The 17853-nt window shown below is 42.4% G+C and overlaps 1 protein-coding gene and 1 non-coding gene across 2 annotated transcripts; one reads left to right on the forward strand and one right to left on the reverse strand.

Moving 5' to 3' along the window:
- Positions 1 to 7659: 7659 nt before the first annotated feature.
- On the forward strand, positions 7660 to 16770 carry LOC145403236 (BET1 homolog). Its single transcript, XM_080275051.1, has 4 exons — positions 7660 to 7782; positions 15373 to 15482; positions 15689 to 15745; positions 15910 to 16770. The coding sequence occupies exons 1-4, from the start codon at positions 7764 to 7766 to the stop codon at positions 16063 to 16065; spliced, it is 342 nt and encodes a 113-aa protein (XP_080131177.1). The 5' UTR covers positions 7660 to 7763; the 3' UTR covers positions 16066 to 16770.
- LOC145403508 (5S ribosomal RNA) lies at positions 8796 to 8914 on the reverse strand. Its single transcript, XR_013898025.1, has one exon. It is a non-coding gene; the product is annotated as a 5S ribosomal RNA (ribosomal RNA).
- Positions 16771 to 17853: the final 1083 nt, after the last annotated feature.

A 17853-nucleotide genomic window follows, 5' to 3' on the forward strand; every position in this document is an offset into this window, starting at 1 on the left:
CAATAGTGAATCATCATCATCATTCATCATCATCCAGACCTCCTTTCCCACTCAAGGGCAGGGTGAGGAATAGCAATGTCCAGACAGCACAAACTTGCCCAATCCAAATAGGCCACACTTCCATTTGCTCATCATTCATGCCCCCAGAATCCTGGCTTTACCAGATACGCCAAAAAACATTCACCACATTCTGCAGCTTCATACAAACGTATCCGGTTGAGTCAATCCAGACACTGCCATGCTCACAAAGGGTGCCAATTTCCCTGATCATGCATTTCTCCTCACAACATGCATCCAGCCAGCTCGATCTCATGTCAGTTCCCTAGCCTCACCGACTTCCAAACCTCTCTTCCTCAAACACTCATCCACCATATCTCTCCACCTTCTCCTTGGCCTACCTCGCCTCCTTCCTCCTTCAAATTCGCTCAGGTAAACCTTTTTCACCACTCTGTTGTTATCCATTCTTTCCACATGACCATACCATCTCAAGACACTCTCTTCAATTCTGGTGTCCACCGACTTCCTCACTCCACACCTTTCACGAATCACATTATTTCATATCCTATCCACCCTCTGTACTCCACATACATTCCTCAACAGTCCCATCTCCATTGCACTTACTCTTGACTTTTCATTATCATACCACACCATAGTCTCACACCCATATGTTAGAGTTGGCACTAACACTTCCTAATTTGGGCAATACATATACTGTGTATATATCTCTGTCTATCTATCTGTTGCCAGACGCCTCAATCCCGTACGGGGTGGCCACAAACAAATCGCCTCCACGTCACCCTGTCCCCAGCCATTTCACTGCCCTGCTCCCAACTCACACACCCCTTTCTTATATACCTCTCCACTCCATCCCTCCATCTCATCCTCGGCCTCCCCCTCCCTCTTCCTCCCTCCACCTGACTCACATACACTCTCCTCATCAGTCTCTCACCCTCCATCCTCTCCACATGGCCAAACCACTTCAGTGTGTTCCTCATAACGCTTCCTATCACATCCACATCCACACCACAACGCTCCTTTATATCCTCATTTGTCAGCCTGTCTCTCCACGTGACTCCACAGGCTCCTCATAAATAACTCATTTCCACTGCTTTCACTCTCGACTTTGTGTCCTTCACCCAAAGTCCAAGCTTCACTTCCATACATTAGAGTTGGTATCACAATACTGTAACGTAGTAACTTTTTCACTTCCCTGTTTCTTATCACTGCTTTCAAGGAACCAGCAACCTTTCTTCCCTGCTGTACCCTTTCAAGCACTTCACCCTCCAAACGTCCATCCTTACTCATCACACTCCCCATGTACTTCAACGTACTCACATTTTCCATTTCCTCACCATCCAACCTCACTATACATTCACTGACTTCACCTCTCTCAAAGACCATCACTTTACTCTTCCCTACATTCACCTTTAGATTCCGTTTCTCGCACACTCTCCCAAACTCATCCACCAAGCCTTGCAGCTCCCCTTCGTCTTCACTTAACAACACAGTATCATCTGCAAACAACAGTACAAGGAGTTTCCAAACACTACCCTCTCTCACTAGGGCCACTCCAACATCCACTGCCCTACCTTGTACCTCTTTTATTACCTCATCCATGTACAGACTGAACAACCATGGAGACATGACACATTACTGTTTCAACCCAGCCTTCAAAGAGAAAAATTCACTCAGTTCACCATCCACACGCACTGGAGCCTTAGCACCATCATACATACTCTTCACAGCATTCAACAACTTCCCATCTACTCCATATATTCTTAATACTTTCCACAATCCTTGTCTATCCACCCTGTCATATGCTTTCTCCAAACCCATGAAGGCCGCATAAAACTTCTTTCCCTTCTCTAGAAACTTTTCCACTAAAGATCTAAGAATGAATATCTGATCTACACAACCTCTTCCCTTCCTAAAGCCCCCCTGTTCTTCTCCAACTAATTCCTCTGTTATTTCCCTAACTCTGTCAATAAGTATCCTACCATACACTTTTCCTATTACACTAAGAAGACAAATGCCCCTATGATTACCACACACTTCTTTTTCCCCTTTTCCTTTGTACAAGGGAATATATATATTGTGGTAGGTGGTCGCAACCATCATCCACTCACATGATGTAGTGCTGCCTACTTCTTCCTTAGCCTTTATCATTCTTTTCCTGTGCCTGTCCTCCTCTCTTTCTATTTCTCCCATCTTTTCTGTCACTTCTTATTGCTTTTCTTTCCTTTACAGGTGGCTTTACAGTTAGTGACAAGCCAAATGGTTTCCTGTAAGCCAAGAAACCATTTACAACGCTGGGTGGTAACCATATAACCAAACCATATGTGCTCCCTACGTGTCAACAAGTGGGTTGGTGGAGGGTTAGTGCCCCTCTCCATAAAACAAATAACTCAGAGTCAAATGGCCACCCCTTATGGGATTATGGCGTCTGGCAATATATATATATATATATATATATATATATATATATATATATATATATATATATATATATATATATATATATATACATATACATATATATATATATAGGCGGTGACTGAATCGGTAGAGAGGCGGCCTGCAGTCCTGATGGACCCAGGTTCGAATCCTGGCTGGGGCAGGAAACAGTTTAAGGATTTGAATTTCATAAAAAGCAGACTTTCCTGATCTACCAGATGACCCGCCGACATGTCATAAAAGTACCCCCGCTAATACCAGTACACCAGTCCTGTATGAGACAGCCCTAGCATGTATTCAATATGGACGGTGGGTGTTAGCACCGAAGTGGTGACATGTAGAGAGGTGTATGGTATGTAAGAGGACTACTGGGCCTTGAGAGCAGGCTGTGAAGCCTATGCCCAGAGTCGGACACATACAAATATATATATATATATATATATATTTGTAGGGTAGTGGATGTTGGAGTGGCCCTGGTGAGAGAGGATAGTGTTTGGAAACTCCCTGTACTGTTGTTTGCAGATGATACTGTGTTGTTGAGTGAAGATGAAGGGGAGCTGCAAGGCTTGGTGGATGAGTTTGAGAGAGTGTGTAAGAAACGGAACCTAAAGGTGAATGTAGGGAAGAGTAAAGTGATGGTCTTTGAGAGAGGTGAAGTCAGTGAATGTATAGCGAGGTTGGATGGTGAGGAATTGGAAAATGTGAGTACGTTTAAGTATTTGGGTAGTGTGATGAGTAAGGATGGAGGTTTGGAGGGTGAAGTGCTTGAAAGGGTACAGCAGGGAAGAAAGGTTGCTGGTTCCTTGAAAGCAGTGATAAGAAACAGGGAAGTGAGCATGGAAGTAAAAAGTTACTACATGACAGTATTGTGATACCAACTCTAACGTACGGAAGTGAAGCTTGGACGTTGTTGGAAGGACACAAGTCAAGAGTGAGAGCAGTGGAAATGAGTTATTTAAGAGGAGCTTGTGGAGTCACGTGGAGAGACAGGCTGACGAATGAGGATATAAAGGAGCGTTGTGGTGTTGATGTGGATGTGATAGGAAGCGTTGTGAGGAACACACTGAGGTGGTTTGGCCATGTGGAGAGGATGGAGGGTGAAAGACTGACGAAGAGAGTGTATGTGAGTGAGGTGGAGGGTGGAAGAGGGAGGGGGAGACCGAGGATGAGATGGAGGATGGGGTGGAGAGGTATATGAGAGAGGGGTGTGAGTTGGGAGCAGGGTAGTGAAATGGCGGGGGACAGGGCGACTTGGAGGCGATTTGTTTGTGGCCACCCCAAACGGGATTGAGGCGTCTGGCAATAGATAGATAGATAGATATATATATATATATATATATATATATATATATATATAGATATATATATATATATATATATATATATATATATACGGTATATTAGTCCCTCAGTTATCTGGACATGTTCATTATCTGGACGCTGTACCTTGGCTCTATTAAACCATTATCCAAATTTACCTGCTATTATCTGGACGTAAAAGTCCCCGAGAACTTCAGCTGGCCAGCCAACATGTTCAAACATTTGGTATCATGGCCACTGGGCTCGATCCGTGAGCGGAAAGTAGGCCATAACCCACAACCAGAGCTAAAAGAACCGTCCGCCCCTGTACTGAATGGCCAAAGTTGCGAGCTCGTCCGATCACTCCCAACGAACCTCCAGCACCGGAATAACACGACTGTAACCCACAAGTGGTGTCAAAACGTCCGTACGCATCCTCACCAAATGTCCACAGTTGCATGGCCACTGGGCTAAGTCTTTCCTAATTGTCACTGAGGCTGTAACACAGACCGTCAGCCACGAGTACTTGTTCGGTGACTGCGGCTGTCCGCCTCTCTACCGAATGTTCAAAGTCACCCGGTCACGGTAAGCTGTCTTTCCACATGGCCTCTCGGTGTCTGACAAACCGCAGGCCACAAGTGAATGTACAGTAAAAGTGCCCGTCTGCCTTGTGACAGAAGGGTGAAACTCCTGCCCACAGCCTCGCTTTTCCCCCACTCCCATCCCTCCTCCATACCCTCCCAGCTTCCCCCCTCACTCCCTACCCTCCTCTGTGATGATAACACCGACTCTTGAGTTTTTAAATTTTTTTGCGATTTATTCGACTATTATTGATCATATCAAAATTCTGCAAAATCCACGAAAAAACTCATGAATTTCTGCATCAAGACATATTCTTAACTCTTGGAAGGTGCTGGCAAATTTGGAACAAGGATGGTGGGAATTTATATGAAGGTATGTTTTACTCCTGCACACTTTATTCTCACTGCATTTCTGTACAGTACATTCCAGTCCCATTCTTCCTCTCAGCTCTTCAATCGCAATCTTAACCCCCCCAGGCCTCTCATTAAGGGATGCACAACACATCCATCTAATCATACTGGGAGAGCCCTCTCAGTGTCAATGTCAGAAGAGGCAACATCTCCCTGAACTTTCTCCCACCACTCCTTACCCTAGCCACAGAGCTAGCTCCAGCCCTGCCTCCAGCACATATCAGTCCCCCAAATAACAACACTCTTCTACACATCCAAGTGACACCAACATTATCTCTCTTCCACACATCCAAGAGACACCAGCATTATCTCTCTTCCACACATCCAAGAGACACCAGCATTATCTCTCTTCCACACATCCAAGAGATGCCAGCATTATCTCTCTTCCACACATCCAAGAGACACCAGCATTATCTCTCTTCCACACATCTAAGAGACACCAACATTATCTCTCTTTGACTCATCCAAGAGACACCAACATTATCTCTCTTCCACACATCCAAGAGACACCAGCATTATCTCTCTTCCACACATCTAAGAAAAGCCAGCATTATCTCGCAATCTGTCTCTAGTACAGTAACATTACATCTCTTTTGCACCCACTTAACACAAATACTGCACAAGATGGAGTTTCTTCCCACACCCTTGTGGGAAACCACACAGCCACTCCCCCTCTGCTTTGACAGTACTGCCACCAGCTCTTGATATCATCACTTTTGTTTTATTTGCATCTTAAGCCTCTGTGCCCCATTCAGACCAGATTTTGGACTAAAAGATAAAGGTAAAGATGAAGGCAGACTCCATGAGGCACTGATATAGCTGTGATGCTTATCTCCATAACGTAAGCTTTTTTTTTCCCCCACCCAATATCCTGTGATAAACACCTCTGCATCATCTAGGTTCCCACAGTTATATACCTTCCCTTGGTGTTACCCAGTTACTCAGTTTTTTTTATCGTGGCGAAGATGCACTTGACAGATTGGTGATAATTGGCTGAATGCAACATTACTTCATACTGTCTTTATTATTAACTGACAACAAATATCTGATGAGGAAATTTGGGATAGTAAATGTTATTCGGACATATTGCATTCAGCCAATAGTCACCAACCTATCAAGTGCATCTTCGCCTCAATAAGAAAAACTGAGTATAGGTAGCTACTCATTTATCTGCTAACCCACAAAGGCTAGATGGACACCTGAGTTGTGTGACACCAGCAGCCTGCACCAGGATTTGAACCCTGGTGCCAACTGGCCAGCAGCTTTGCAGTCAGCAGTGCTGACTACTCAGCCCTGCTGATTTACCTATTATTGCAAGTCTTTATTGTCACCTTTTTTTTGTGGGGAGGGGGACCATTTATGTAGCATGACTTCTGGTTCAACCCGCAACTGGAGACTATATCTTATTACAGGTACAGAACTGACTTTCAACAAAAGTATGGTAAGGATAAGTTATTTGAATCTAACACATTCTACACCAAAATAACTGAAGGGGATTATCGACTGAAACAGAAATAAATGAGCTAAAATTTCACTTTCAACCATTAAGCATTTGGGACAACTAACTACATGTCAAAATTTCATGACGATTGTTACAATGAAATGTTTGAAATTATATGGGAATACAGTAGCATTCATCAAGTAAAGTGGATTTGGCACTGAAACTCATTTTTATTTTCCATTTATGTGGTCAGTTTAAGAAATATTGATGATGAAACTATTGTTACCTATCCAGCTGATCCAGCAGTTATTCGTACCTTTCAGTGCAGTAACTACATGGATAATCGTGTGATATTTGCTGCACATCTAACTTACAATGACTTGTGTTGTTACAGAATATCACTGGCGTAAGATACCAGTCTCAGGTGATCCTAATGAAGAGGAATGTCATAGTTGCATAACAGAAGCATCACACGAAGATCTGAAGTCAATACTGTATCAGTAAAAAGCGCAGGTTCTAATTGTCACCAAATACTAATCCACTAGCACACACAAAATTAACCTGGTTACATTGGGCTCGCGTCCACATTATCTCTGTTATCATGCTATTTATTCTGCACCCTGTTATCATGCTATTTATTCTGCACTTTAAAAGTATTATGAAGGATTATGCATTGTTTGATGTTGCCCCAGCCCTTGTACAACAGAGAACAATATCACGGAGAACTATATCAACATCCTCCTCATCACGGTTTGGATTATAAACATGGAGGACATGCGAGAGCGAAGATGGTCTATGGAGGGGCGTTGAATATCTTTGGTCTCACACTGCGTGTCTACCTTAATCTTGGCCACTTTAGGGGAGTGACCAACATAAGTGGCCGTACCTACCTCGAACGGAATTTATACCACATACGTAAAGCGAGTATTTAAGCTTGAAAACGTCTCAAATGTGTAGGATGGCGTAAGTTCGCGGTTCCGTCCCAAATTATTGACGACGTAGTGGCCATCTTAGTCTTGTAAAAAATATTTGGCAGGTATATATTGGTCATCTAGTTAATTGTCATATACATTTTCTTGCCTATATTGCACAACCAGGAACTTTTAGCAAACTGAATCCAAACGTTTTTCGATTAATGTGGTTTCATTAAAATGTATGCTACCAGTGCATTCACGGGGATATTATTATAAGGAAATAAATGATCAAGTTGGTTTTGTGTGTGTCTGCTATTGGAACTGGATTAAAAATTATGAAAATATAATATTACAAAAAATGATTATTTGTCACTCATGTGGTGATCATCGCGAGTTTTCTGCATCCGCTTGGTAATGAATAACCATATTTTCTGTTCAGTATACTTACAGATGTGCAGCCTATAAAAGTACATCCATTATTCGTAGTTTTACAATGTGTAATTCTTTAAACTTCAAGGAATCTGTCAGTGACGATTTTTCCCAGCGCAGCTGTCAGGCGAGTCAGCTGATGGGCCAGCACCACAGCAGACAGCTGTTTTTCTTTCGGGTGTGTTATTATCCGGAAAAGAACTACATTTTCCTTCCAGGCATCGTTGGTCGAACATGAGACGAGCACAGAATGGTATGAGTTGATTGTTGAATTCAATATTACAGTAATTAAAAGTGCTCCTTGTAACACGACGTGTGAAAATACATGGTTGAGCCCTGGACCCAAAAGTTATTCTACTTCAAATGACGCAAGAGCGCCCGAAATCTAGCGTAAGATCTTTCTGTGGTAGCCAAAATAAACAAGTAATAGCCTGTGCAGTGATGTTACCACAGGTTATAAAAAATCTTCATAAAGTTTTGTTGTGCAGCCTTGTTTACAGGTATTACACTAATCAAGACCTAACTGACTATCCATAAAAGCAGCACATATAATTGGTTAATTTCAGGAATTAAACAAACAGATCCCACAGAAATTTTTGTGCTCATTACTGAACAAGCAACTCTGAGCAGTTTCTCTTCAATAAACATCTGTTGGGAATGCTTTTTATATACAATGCTTAGGAATTAAGAAAGGGACAAAGTTCTCCAGCTCTGATCTTCATGTTACTGAATTTTTGATACATTGAACTGGACTAACCAAATATAACCTAACCAAATCAGATTTTGATGTAAATACAGTATGATAATGGATGTAGCTAGATCTGGATTGACCCTCCTCCTCTCCAACTTTGTATTTACTAAGCACTCTACTAAGGAATGCTGTAATCCTTATGGAGACAGGACCACATTATCTAGCTTTTATTTTATTTTATTTTTTTTGCCATGGGACTTTTTAAATACTTTCTTATTGCATTATCAAGGTTTGATGCTTTTCATTTCTTTTAAAAATGGTAAAAAGTTTTAAAAGCAGTACAGTATTTGTTTATAATCCGTAACAGCGCCAAAGACAGACGAAGGGTATCCTGTGGTGCACAGAGACAGACAGATGCCATCTTAGAATGCCATTGTTGGAACATTCATTTTTTTTCATTCATTGCCAGATGCCATGTATCCCAAGCAGGATGGCCAAGAGCTTAGAGTTAATTGTTTTACAGGGAGGGGCACTAATCCTCCACTAACCCCACTTGACACGTAGGGAGAACGTTATGCCAACAGCATCTGGTGTTCCCAGGTGGTCACTCATCCAAGTACTAACCAGACCCAACGTTGCTTAACTTCACTGATCGGACGGGAAGCGGTGTACTCAACGTGGTATGGACGTTGGCAAATTACCTTTATTTGTGCCTGTTTTTCCAAACCTAACCAAAATTTTTGTACCTTAACCCAACCTTGTTTATCCTAACCTAACCTGTTTTATGCTATCCCAACCAATCTTATTTTAACATAGTCTAACCTGTACCTTATGTAAATATATTTCCCTGTTGTTTGCAGATGATACTGTGTTGTTGAGTGAAGATGAAGGGGAGCTGCAAGGCTTGGTGGATGAGTTTGAGAGAGTGTGTAAGAAACGGAACCTAAAGGTGAATGTAGGGAAGAGTAAAGTGATGGTCTTTGAGAGAGGTGAAGTCAGTGAATGTATAGCGAGGTTGGATGGTGAGGAATTGGAAAATGTGAGTACGTTTAAGTATTTGGGTAGTGTGATGAGTAAGGATGGAGGTTTGGAGGGTGAAGTGCTTGAAAGGGTACAGCAGGGAAGAAAGGTTGCTGGTTCCTTGAAAGCAGTGATAAGAAACAGGGAAGTGAGCATGGAAGTAAAAAAGTTACTGCATGACAGTATTGTGATACCAACTCTAACGTACGGAAGTGAAGCTTGGACGTTGTTGGAAGGACACAAGTCAAGAGTGAGAGCAGTGGAAATGAGTTATTTAAGAGGAGCCTGTGGAGTCACATGGAGAGACAGGCTGACGAATGAGGATATAAAGGAGCGTTGTGGTGTTGATGTGGATGTGATAGGAAGCGTTGTGAGGAACACACTGAGGTGGTTTGGCCATGTGGAGAGGATGGAGGGTGAAAGACTGACGAAGAGAGTGTATGTGAGTGAGGTGGAGGGTGGAAGAGGGAGGGGGAGACCGAGGATGAGATGGAGGGATGGGGTGGAGAGGTATATGAGAGAGGGGGGTGTGAGTTGGGAGCAGGGTAGTGAAATGGCGGGGGACAGGGCGACTTGGAGGCGATTTGTTTGTGGCCACCCCAAACGGGATTGAGGCGTCTGGCAATAGATAGATAGATAGATTGGTGGATCCACTTCATACTTAAAAAAGTGCTTCAGTACACGTTTACAAACATGCCAATTCATTTTCCTTTTTTCTTTTCTTTTTTTAGGTGGTCCTATTTTTACTTCAGGATTACCAAGAGTGTATTAAAAACAGGTGCTTACATAACAGAAATGATGAAAAATTGCTTAAACTACATACCGTACCATAAGTGGCAAACATACCCTGTACAGTACTTGTTTATTGCTTTTTCATATACAGTATTGGGTGTAATTTTGAAATAATACCCAGGGTTTTCATATATCAGTGTCACTGGCAAGTTGTTCCCCCATGATGAGTTGTCCCCAGTGTTGTGCACATGCACAGAAGTTGAGGGGACGTCTGACAGAAGCTAAACTATGGTGTGTTCTTCCTCTATGGTGTACTCATATCTCAGCAAGAAATGGGAAAGGGACATCTGACCATGGGTCCAACTTTATCAGTTTCAGTGCATGTACACAGTGCCCAGGAGACAACGCATCACAGGTGATGGTGGAAAGACTGAAGACAGTAATGTTACTATTGGGATGGTAAAGGATCTCTTGAAAACACTGGATGTTAACAAAGCTATGGAGCCAGATGGTATACACCCTAAACTTTTGTCAGAGTGTCATAAAGAGCTGGCTTTACCAATTTCAGTGATTATAAATAGTTCTGTTAACACAAGTGAGGCACCAGTTCTGTGGAAAACATCTACAGTGAGCCCAATTTACAAAAAAGTGATAAATTGGATCCATTGAATTATAGACCAGTGGCTTTGACATGTGTGCTCTGTAAAGTATGTGAGATTATGATAAGGTGTTGGTAAAGCACTTAGAAGACAATTATCTAATCAGTGACAAACAACACGGTTTAGACAAAGGAGAAGTACCCTAACTAACCTTCTGGTCTATATGGAGAGCTTGACAGTTGCAGTGGATTGTCAAACACCAGTAGATGTAAATTATTTAGACTGTAAGAAAGCGTTTGATACAGTACCCCATATACGATTATTGACTAAGTTGAAATTTGAGTAGAGGGTAAGCTATTAAAGTGGATAACTGACTTCTTATCTGACGGAGTACAGTTGGTGGAAATTAGAGGAGTGAAGTCAGAAAAGTTGGAAGTAATTTCAGGAGTCCCCCAAGGATCAGTACTTGGTCCAGTTTTATTTTTAGTGTTTATAAATGACTTGGCTGAGGAGTTGGAATGTCCAGCTCTTCTGTTTGCTGAGGACGCTAAAATTTTAAAGGAAATTAACAACTTCGAAGACATGCAATCTATGCAGAGGGACTTGGTTGAACTTCAAGAGTGGTGTAGAAAATGGTTGCTTGAGTTCAACAGTAGTAAGTGTGTGACTATGCACATAGGGCACACAAATCCTGGGCAGGTATACGAATTAAATGGAGTTGAATTAAAATCATCTGAAGTGGAAAAGGATCTTGGAGTGTTAATATCGTCTGACCTTAAGCCGGCTCAGCATATTACAAATGTAGCAGCCAAAGCTAACAGGATGGTAGGACTGATCAAATGGAACTTCTCTCATACGGACCATGACGTGTAGAACTTTGTACTCATCTCTAGTGTGACCTCATTTGGAGTATGTGGTGCAAAGCTGGTCACTGTATTATAAAAAAGGACATTATCGAATTAGAGAAAGTACAGCATAGGATGACCAAGCTTGTACCTGAACTCAAGGACTTGGACTATGAGAAATGATGTGAGCAACTGGACCTGTTAACGCTGAAACAGAGAAGGCATCGAGGGGATCTAATTGAAATTTATAAAATCCTGAAAGGGATAGAGAATGTTGATTATAGTGTTTTCTCTGAATACAGCGAAGGCAGTACCAGGTTGAACACCTGCAAGTTAAAAAAGAGAGGACATTGGAGGACATTAACTAAGGGAAATTCTTTTAGTGTGAGAGTTAATGACTGAAACTCTCTTCCTGAAGAGGTGGCCACTGCCTCTATTATTGGTGTGTTCAAAGCTAGGTTAGACATGCAGAAACCAGTACCCGAACCTGAATCTATGTAACAGTGTATGTAATGTGAAAGTAATCCCTCCAATATCCGATGTAATAGAGCCAAAGGCATGTCCGGATAGTGATCCTGTCCGGATATTGGGCCCCAGCCTCCTGGACTTGTACTTATGGACCCTAACTCAGAAAAACACCTATGCAACTCCCTCTGGACATGCATTGCACCTATTTAAGACCCAAATCACACCAATAAGGGACATAAAAGACTGAAATAAATGCAAAAGAACCATAAAATGAGGTTTCAGAGGTGAGTTTATACAATATTAAACATTCTGGGTACTTACAAGTCCCTGGCTCCTGGACTGGTTTGAACTGCCAGTTTGCAGTCCACAGTAATCCTCTGCACTCTAAATTCTAATTTCTTAACACTGCACAACACTATAAATTCCTGTGTGTTCTAGTGGTGAGGTATTGCAGTTTATTCACTGTTTATTCACAAAAAACAAGCACCTGTGGCTTGCACTGCTATGAGCATCTGCTCTCGATCGGAGTTAGGCTGTGACTGTTGATGACGGCGGGGTAACAGAGTTGCCAGATCGCAACAGCCACAATACCAATACAGTGGGGCACCAATTTTCGCGCCTAATTGGGTCCAAAAATAATGCGCGAAAATGGAATTAGCGAAAGTTGGGGCATTGTCTTTATGGCAAAAAGGCTAATTGGTTCCCGGTTATCCTAAAGTAACATCAGATTTTCATTTGCACTTGCAATACAGTACATCAAATCACTATTGTACATTGCATTGTGAGATACAAACAATAAAAACTGTACAGTACACATTATATGAGGAGAAACATACCACAGAGACCAGGTTGAGGTGTTTAATTGATGTTGGGGGTAAGTATACGAGGCGCGTGGCGGGCTTATTTAGCCACGCCAGACGTATTGGCGCCACCTCTTGCTGCCTCGCTACCACTCTCTCTCTGCCTCCTCAGATGCAACTTGATGCAACACTTCCACTCTGTGCTAAATTTCCCTTTGTGCTAGGTTCTCTTGAACAAATCCATCGAAATCTTCATCCAGGTTAAGCTCCTCTATGGCACTGTCAGTAGGGATAGCACCATGGTCGGCTGCCCCCTCGGCTTCCAGTGGTACTTCCACCTCCGTTATTTCCTTAGTCTTCTGCAGGTAGCGTGTGATAAGAGCCTGTTGCCCTTCATGGATGCGTTTATTGAACACTTCACCAATCAGACTTAGTGCTGATTGAAAGCAAGGTATAGTAGAGGCCATTGAACCGTGAGAATCCAACACAATAGAGCTAGCATGCTCGTACACAATGGCGGGAATGGGTGGACAGAGTGTTGACATGACGTCATTCAAGATGGCGGTGGGTTGCGGGCGGGCGGTGCAGGAAATTCAAAGTTCAAAATATTGTCCCAAACCCAAAATTTGTGCGTGAAAATCGATTTTTTTCAAGCAAAAGTGGAAGTTAGGGAATATTTGGTGGATTCCGCGAATCCTGCTGTAGCGAAAGTTGGTGCACTACTGTATCCTCAACTTTCATTATATACCAGATTTAACTTTTCATTACCAAATTCATAAAGCTAGCATTTATTCTTCACTAATTATATATACAAGTGGAAATACATGTAATCACTCTCCTTATAATTAACACCATGCTGATTATTTTCACTGTATGTAGGGTAGCAGATTAATCAGAGAGAGCAAACAATCCACCATCTCCATCTTGTGTATCCTCGTACATGTGAAAAATCCATTTGGTAATGCATTATTCTGATTCATTACCAAACAAATTTTTCATTACCAAATTGGCCCACACTTGGTAATGAAAAATACCAAATGGCAATCCTGACAGGGGAGGGGGGGAAGAAGGAAGGGGTGAAGGGACCATGGTGTAACAGCTGTTCGGCGCCAGGCGGCAATTTCAAATTACGAGTGGGAAAAAAGTGAGATTTTTTTCGAATTTTTTTGCGGTTTTTGGCCCATTTTGGGATTATTGGATCCCAGGACGATTATGTCCGGTTAGTGGGGATGTTCGGATATTGGGCGTTCGGATGTTATAGGGATTACTGTATTACTTTTAGTGGTGGAGAAGTAAAGGAGTTTTGTACAACATTATGTGATCCTATATGATGAAGTCCACATTCAAAGAACGGTCGATAGATGGGAGCCCAAAAGAAACTTAAGTCTCTTAACCTCCCATGTACTTGAACTAGGAACTAGGTAAGTTTGACAATGCACAACTTTACACCAGTAGACTACAGTATCAAGATTAGGATTAAAGGATGCCAAAATTAGGATGGAGGTATAGTACAGGTAGGCCTGTGTGGCTTTTATGGCAAGGCTTGGTCATGTTAAGTTTACTTTCTATAATACAGTACCTGTACATAAAGGTGTACAACTAAACTTCATAATAACCGTTTTGGTAATGTTCGTTATTACAAATCTGTTAGCTTATATCACAGTGTAGTGTGGTCTGATTTTATGTCCAAAGCGGCAACTTTAGTTTACTTGCATGAGTTGTTCATATACATTCAGTATTCTATACACAACAGCCATCTAACTCTCAGTAATTATACTGTAACTTGGAATAGTGTTTATTTTTTCTCAAACTTTTTTTCAGCTCTCAGAATTGACATACCAGTACAATAACCATCTGTTTGCTGTAGAAACTAATGTGTGCCGCACTGGTAACCTCATTGGCCAGGTTGCCGGTACATCTTTATACTGTATTTTACTTGGGAGGGCACCATATTATTTTATTCAACTTAGGAAAGACTGCTTCTGCTGTAGGGGTTGATTCTCAGAAAGAGGGAGACTTCTCTGTGACAGATAAGATTGGCGATACTAAGAATAAATGTTAGTGATCATTGGACACATAGGAGTTAAGTAAATCCGGCTTTAACATGTCGGAAAAAGTGCACATCAGCATAACAGTTACCCTGCCTTCACAATAATCCTGTCAGTTTATAGCTAAATATCTTAATCCTGAACCACAGGTAAGTCACCTCTATGTCCATGTATCCTCAGTCACCAGGCAACCCTACCTCCATCTTACACCACCCTCATTCACATACCCATTCCATCCTGTCACTTCATGCTCAGTCTTTCCCTCCCCAACTCTCCACCTTGCTCACAATACTGTACTGTAATCCTGTATTCCATTATCATTTGCTCATCCAAAGTCATCATTTGTTACCTAGGTTTGTTATTTATCCTTGTAATTTTGATATACCAGTAATTATCTGTAATACCTTTGCTGCATATAAGTGTAACTTGAGGGTCAGAAGTGCCAATATGTAAATTATGATAGATAGCAGTGGTGGTTTGTGATGAAAAAACATTTTGTCTTTGATATTGACAAAGTATTTTTATTTTTTATTTTTTTTTCTGGTTCATGCAAGTGAATGGGTAATGTTGAAATGATTACTGTTCATTGTAAAAAAAATGACCAAGAATGATCTGCTCTTAACAACCTCTCACCCCACAGCTCACACCGGCCCATATGCATACACTCCATACAGTGACTCACAACATCTTTCTGAGGAGAATGAAGAACTCACATCACAGCTTAAGGACAAAGTCAAAGCATTGAAATCTGTGAGTGATGTAGATTCAGCAGCTCAATGTTTTGTGGTATAATGGTCTAAGATGGCAAATTGTACCTTTTTGTGCGTGTGTGTGTAAATTGTTACAAAAAAATTTTCAAATGTAATATCTGTACTAGTATAATGATGATTATAGACTTTATGAATTCTGTGGTGCTGTATTGCTTTGCTAGTAAGTATGCGCTTTTCTCCTTACAGCTTTCAATCGATATTGGCCATGAGGTTCGCATGCAGAATTCAACGTTGGGAGAAATGGTGAGTCTGTATGTAATACTTGTATTGTATCATAGGGCCATATGATATTAAAACTTAAGACTTCAAAGGTGTAAGCAATTCCATTCCATTAACTGAAGTGCCCCTATTGATTTCCAGCCCTAATACATGCAAGCACATAGTTTCTTCTCCCATTTTTTCTTCAGGATGATGACTTTTTCAAATCTGGCAACTTCCTGGAGCGCAGTATGAAGCGGTTGGGAATCATTAGCCGTGGCTCCCAGAACTACCATATCCTCATCCTCTTTGCCTTCTGCTTCGTGGTGTTCCTGCTACTGTGGGTGGCGCTTAAGTTTAGGTGATCCCTTCTATCTGTGGTTAGAATGTATGCAGTATTTTTTATTTTGTGTTCAGAGAATTTAAAAAACAAATAAGAAGAGAGAGGATATGTGATCTAATTTCATAATCAGTGGATGAAAATGGAGGAGGTACATTTGTATGACTACAGTGTGTATATTGAGGGTTATAATGAGTGAAAGTCAGTGTGGTACCATAGTTAAATCGGAGATACGGTAGTAAACCCTTTGACCTCTGTGACATGTCTTCTAGTTTCAGTGCTGCCTTCAGATGACTTTATTGAAATTAGAATGGCCTGTCACATTGAAGTGTTTATTAAAGGCTGTCTCTAACTTCTTCAGTTTGTAAAGGTTCTCCTGTGTGGAATGAGGACTCTAAAAGTAGCTAGAAGAAATACATGAATAGAGTGAAGAGGTTGTTACTTTTACTCATGGGAAAACAGGTTGAATGAGCTGTTTGCAAGATGTGTACCCCTTTTGACAGATTTCCACCCCTCTGAGACCACTTTGACATACCCTTGTGTGTCATAGAATATTGTATAGTAATGGTAAATTTCAAAAAATATTGCCTCTAGAAGCATTAGGATCAATCCATTGATCAACCACTCCTTTTCTGCCCTATCAGAAACATAGGAGCCTGGTGCTAGGCAACTCTCACCTGGTCTTCAGCCCCTAAAAGACGTGTGTCCGCGTATGCTGTCTGAGGGTACTAGGGCCAAAAAGACGTGTGTCTGCATATGCCGTCACGCCCCCCCCCCACCCTCTACCCCCTACCACCACACTCACTCATTACCCTCCACCCCCTCCCCCAACCATCCCATCCTCATCCTCCCACCTCTCCCAAACTACCCCACCATCCCATCCTCATCCTCCCACCTCTCCCAGACTACCCCACCATCCCATCCTCATCCTCCCACCTCTCCCAAACTACCCCACCACCCCCAACCACCCCACTGCCCCCAGCCACCCCACAGCCCCAGCCACCCCACAGCCCCAGCCACCCCACACCCTTCACCACCCCACTTCCCCCAACCACTCCACACCCTCCAACCACCTCACCTCCACCACCCCCACCACCACTCACCCCCACCCCCTTATCATGCCCCCCACAACCCCCACCACACCACTTTCCCCCTCCTCTCCCCCATCCTACCATCCCCAAAAACCCCCTACTCCACCTCTCACCCCTCTGCACAACCCCCAACCCCCCATCCCCAACCATCCCCCTCACTCCCCCACATAACCCCACAACCCTCACCCCCAACCACCCCCCACAAACCCCCACTATATCAGACCCATCAGTTATGCCTGTCCTGAGCACACAGTATGTCAAAACATTTCGATACCCATACTTTAGGGGTTAAAGCAAGGGTGGCCTGCCTCACTTGTCTCTGAGTGACATTGTGTAAGCAGTAGACCTCAACCATCCCTCTGATGTAAACCCTTGTGAGTCCCATCCAGTTAGAGCATCTTAACCCACTAAACCACGAAATGTCCATTTTAAAGAGTCACCAATGAAAGCCAGTCTTGTGCCTCCCATTGCTTGATTTGATGATTAGTGTGGCTTCAAACATTTGTGGAGGGTAAACAGTTTTATTGCCAGTGTTATAACCAGGTGCTTGTCAGATGGTGATGATACACTGTTTGTTGGTCATGATAGCTGACACACCGTACAAAGCAGAATATAGACACAAGCAGAAGTGTCAGGTATTTTCAGTCAGTTTTCTTGGCAGGTGCATTAACTTTTTATTTCCTCTTTCTTCTGTCTACGGGTGACTCTACGCTGAGTGACAA

The sequence above is a fragment of the Coenobita brevimanus genome, chromosome 60 (assembly GCF_032717465.1).
Source record: "Coenobita brevimanus isolate Jiangsu-jjx chromosome 60, ASM3271746v2, whole genome shotgun sequence".
Classification (NCBI taxonomy): Eukaryota; Metazoa; Arthropoda; class Malacostraca; order Decapoda; family Coenobitidae; genus Coenobita; species Coenobita brevimanus.

What these genes read in the sequence shown, in the direction of transcription:
- LOC145403236 (XM_080275051.1), top strand. An exon ending in AAGTCAAAGCATTGAAATCT is followed by an intron (nt 15,483 to 15,688) that starts GTGAGTGATGTA and finishes TTCTCCTTACAG; the next exon opens with CTTTCAATCGATATTGGCCA. An exon ending in ATTCAACGTTGGGAGAAATG is followed by an intron (nt 15,746 to 15,909) that starts GTGAGTCTGTAT and finishes TTTTTTCTTCAG; the next exon opens with GATGATGACTTTTTCAAATC.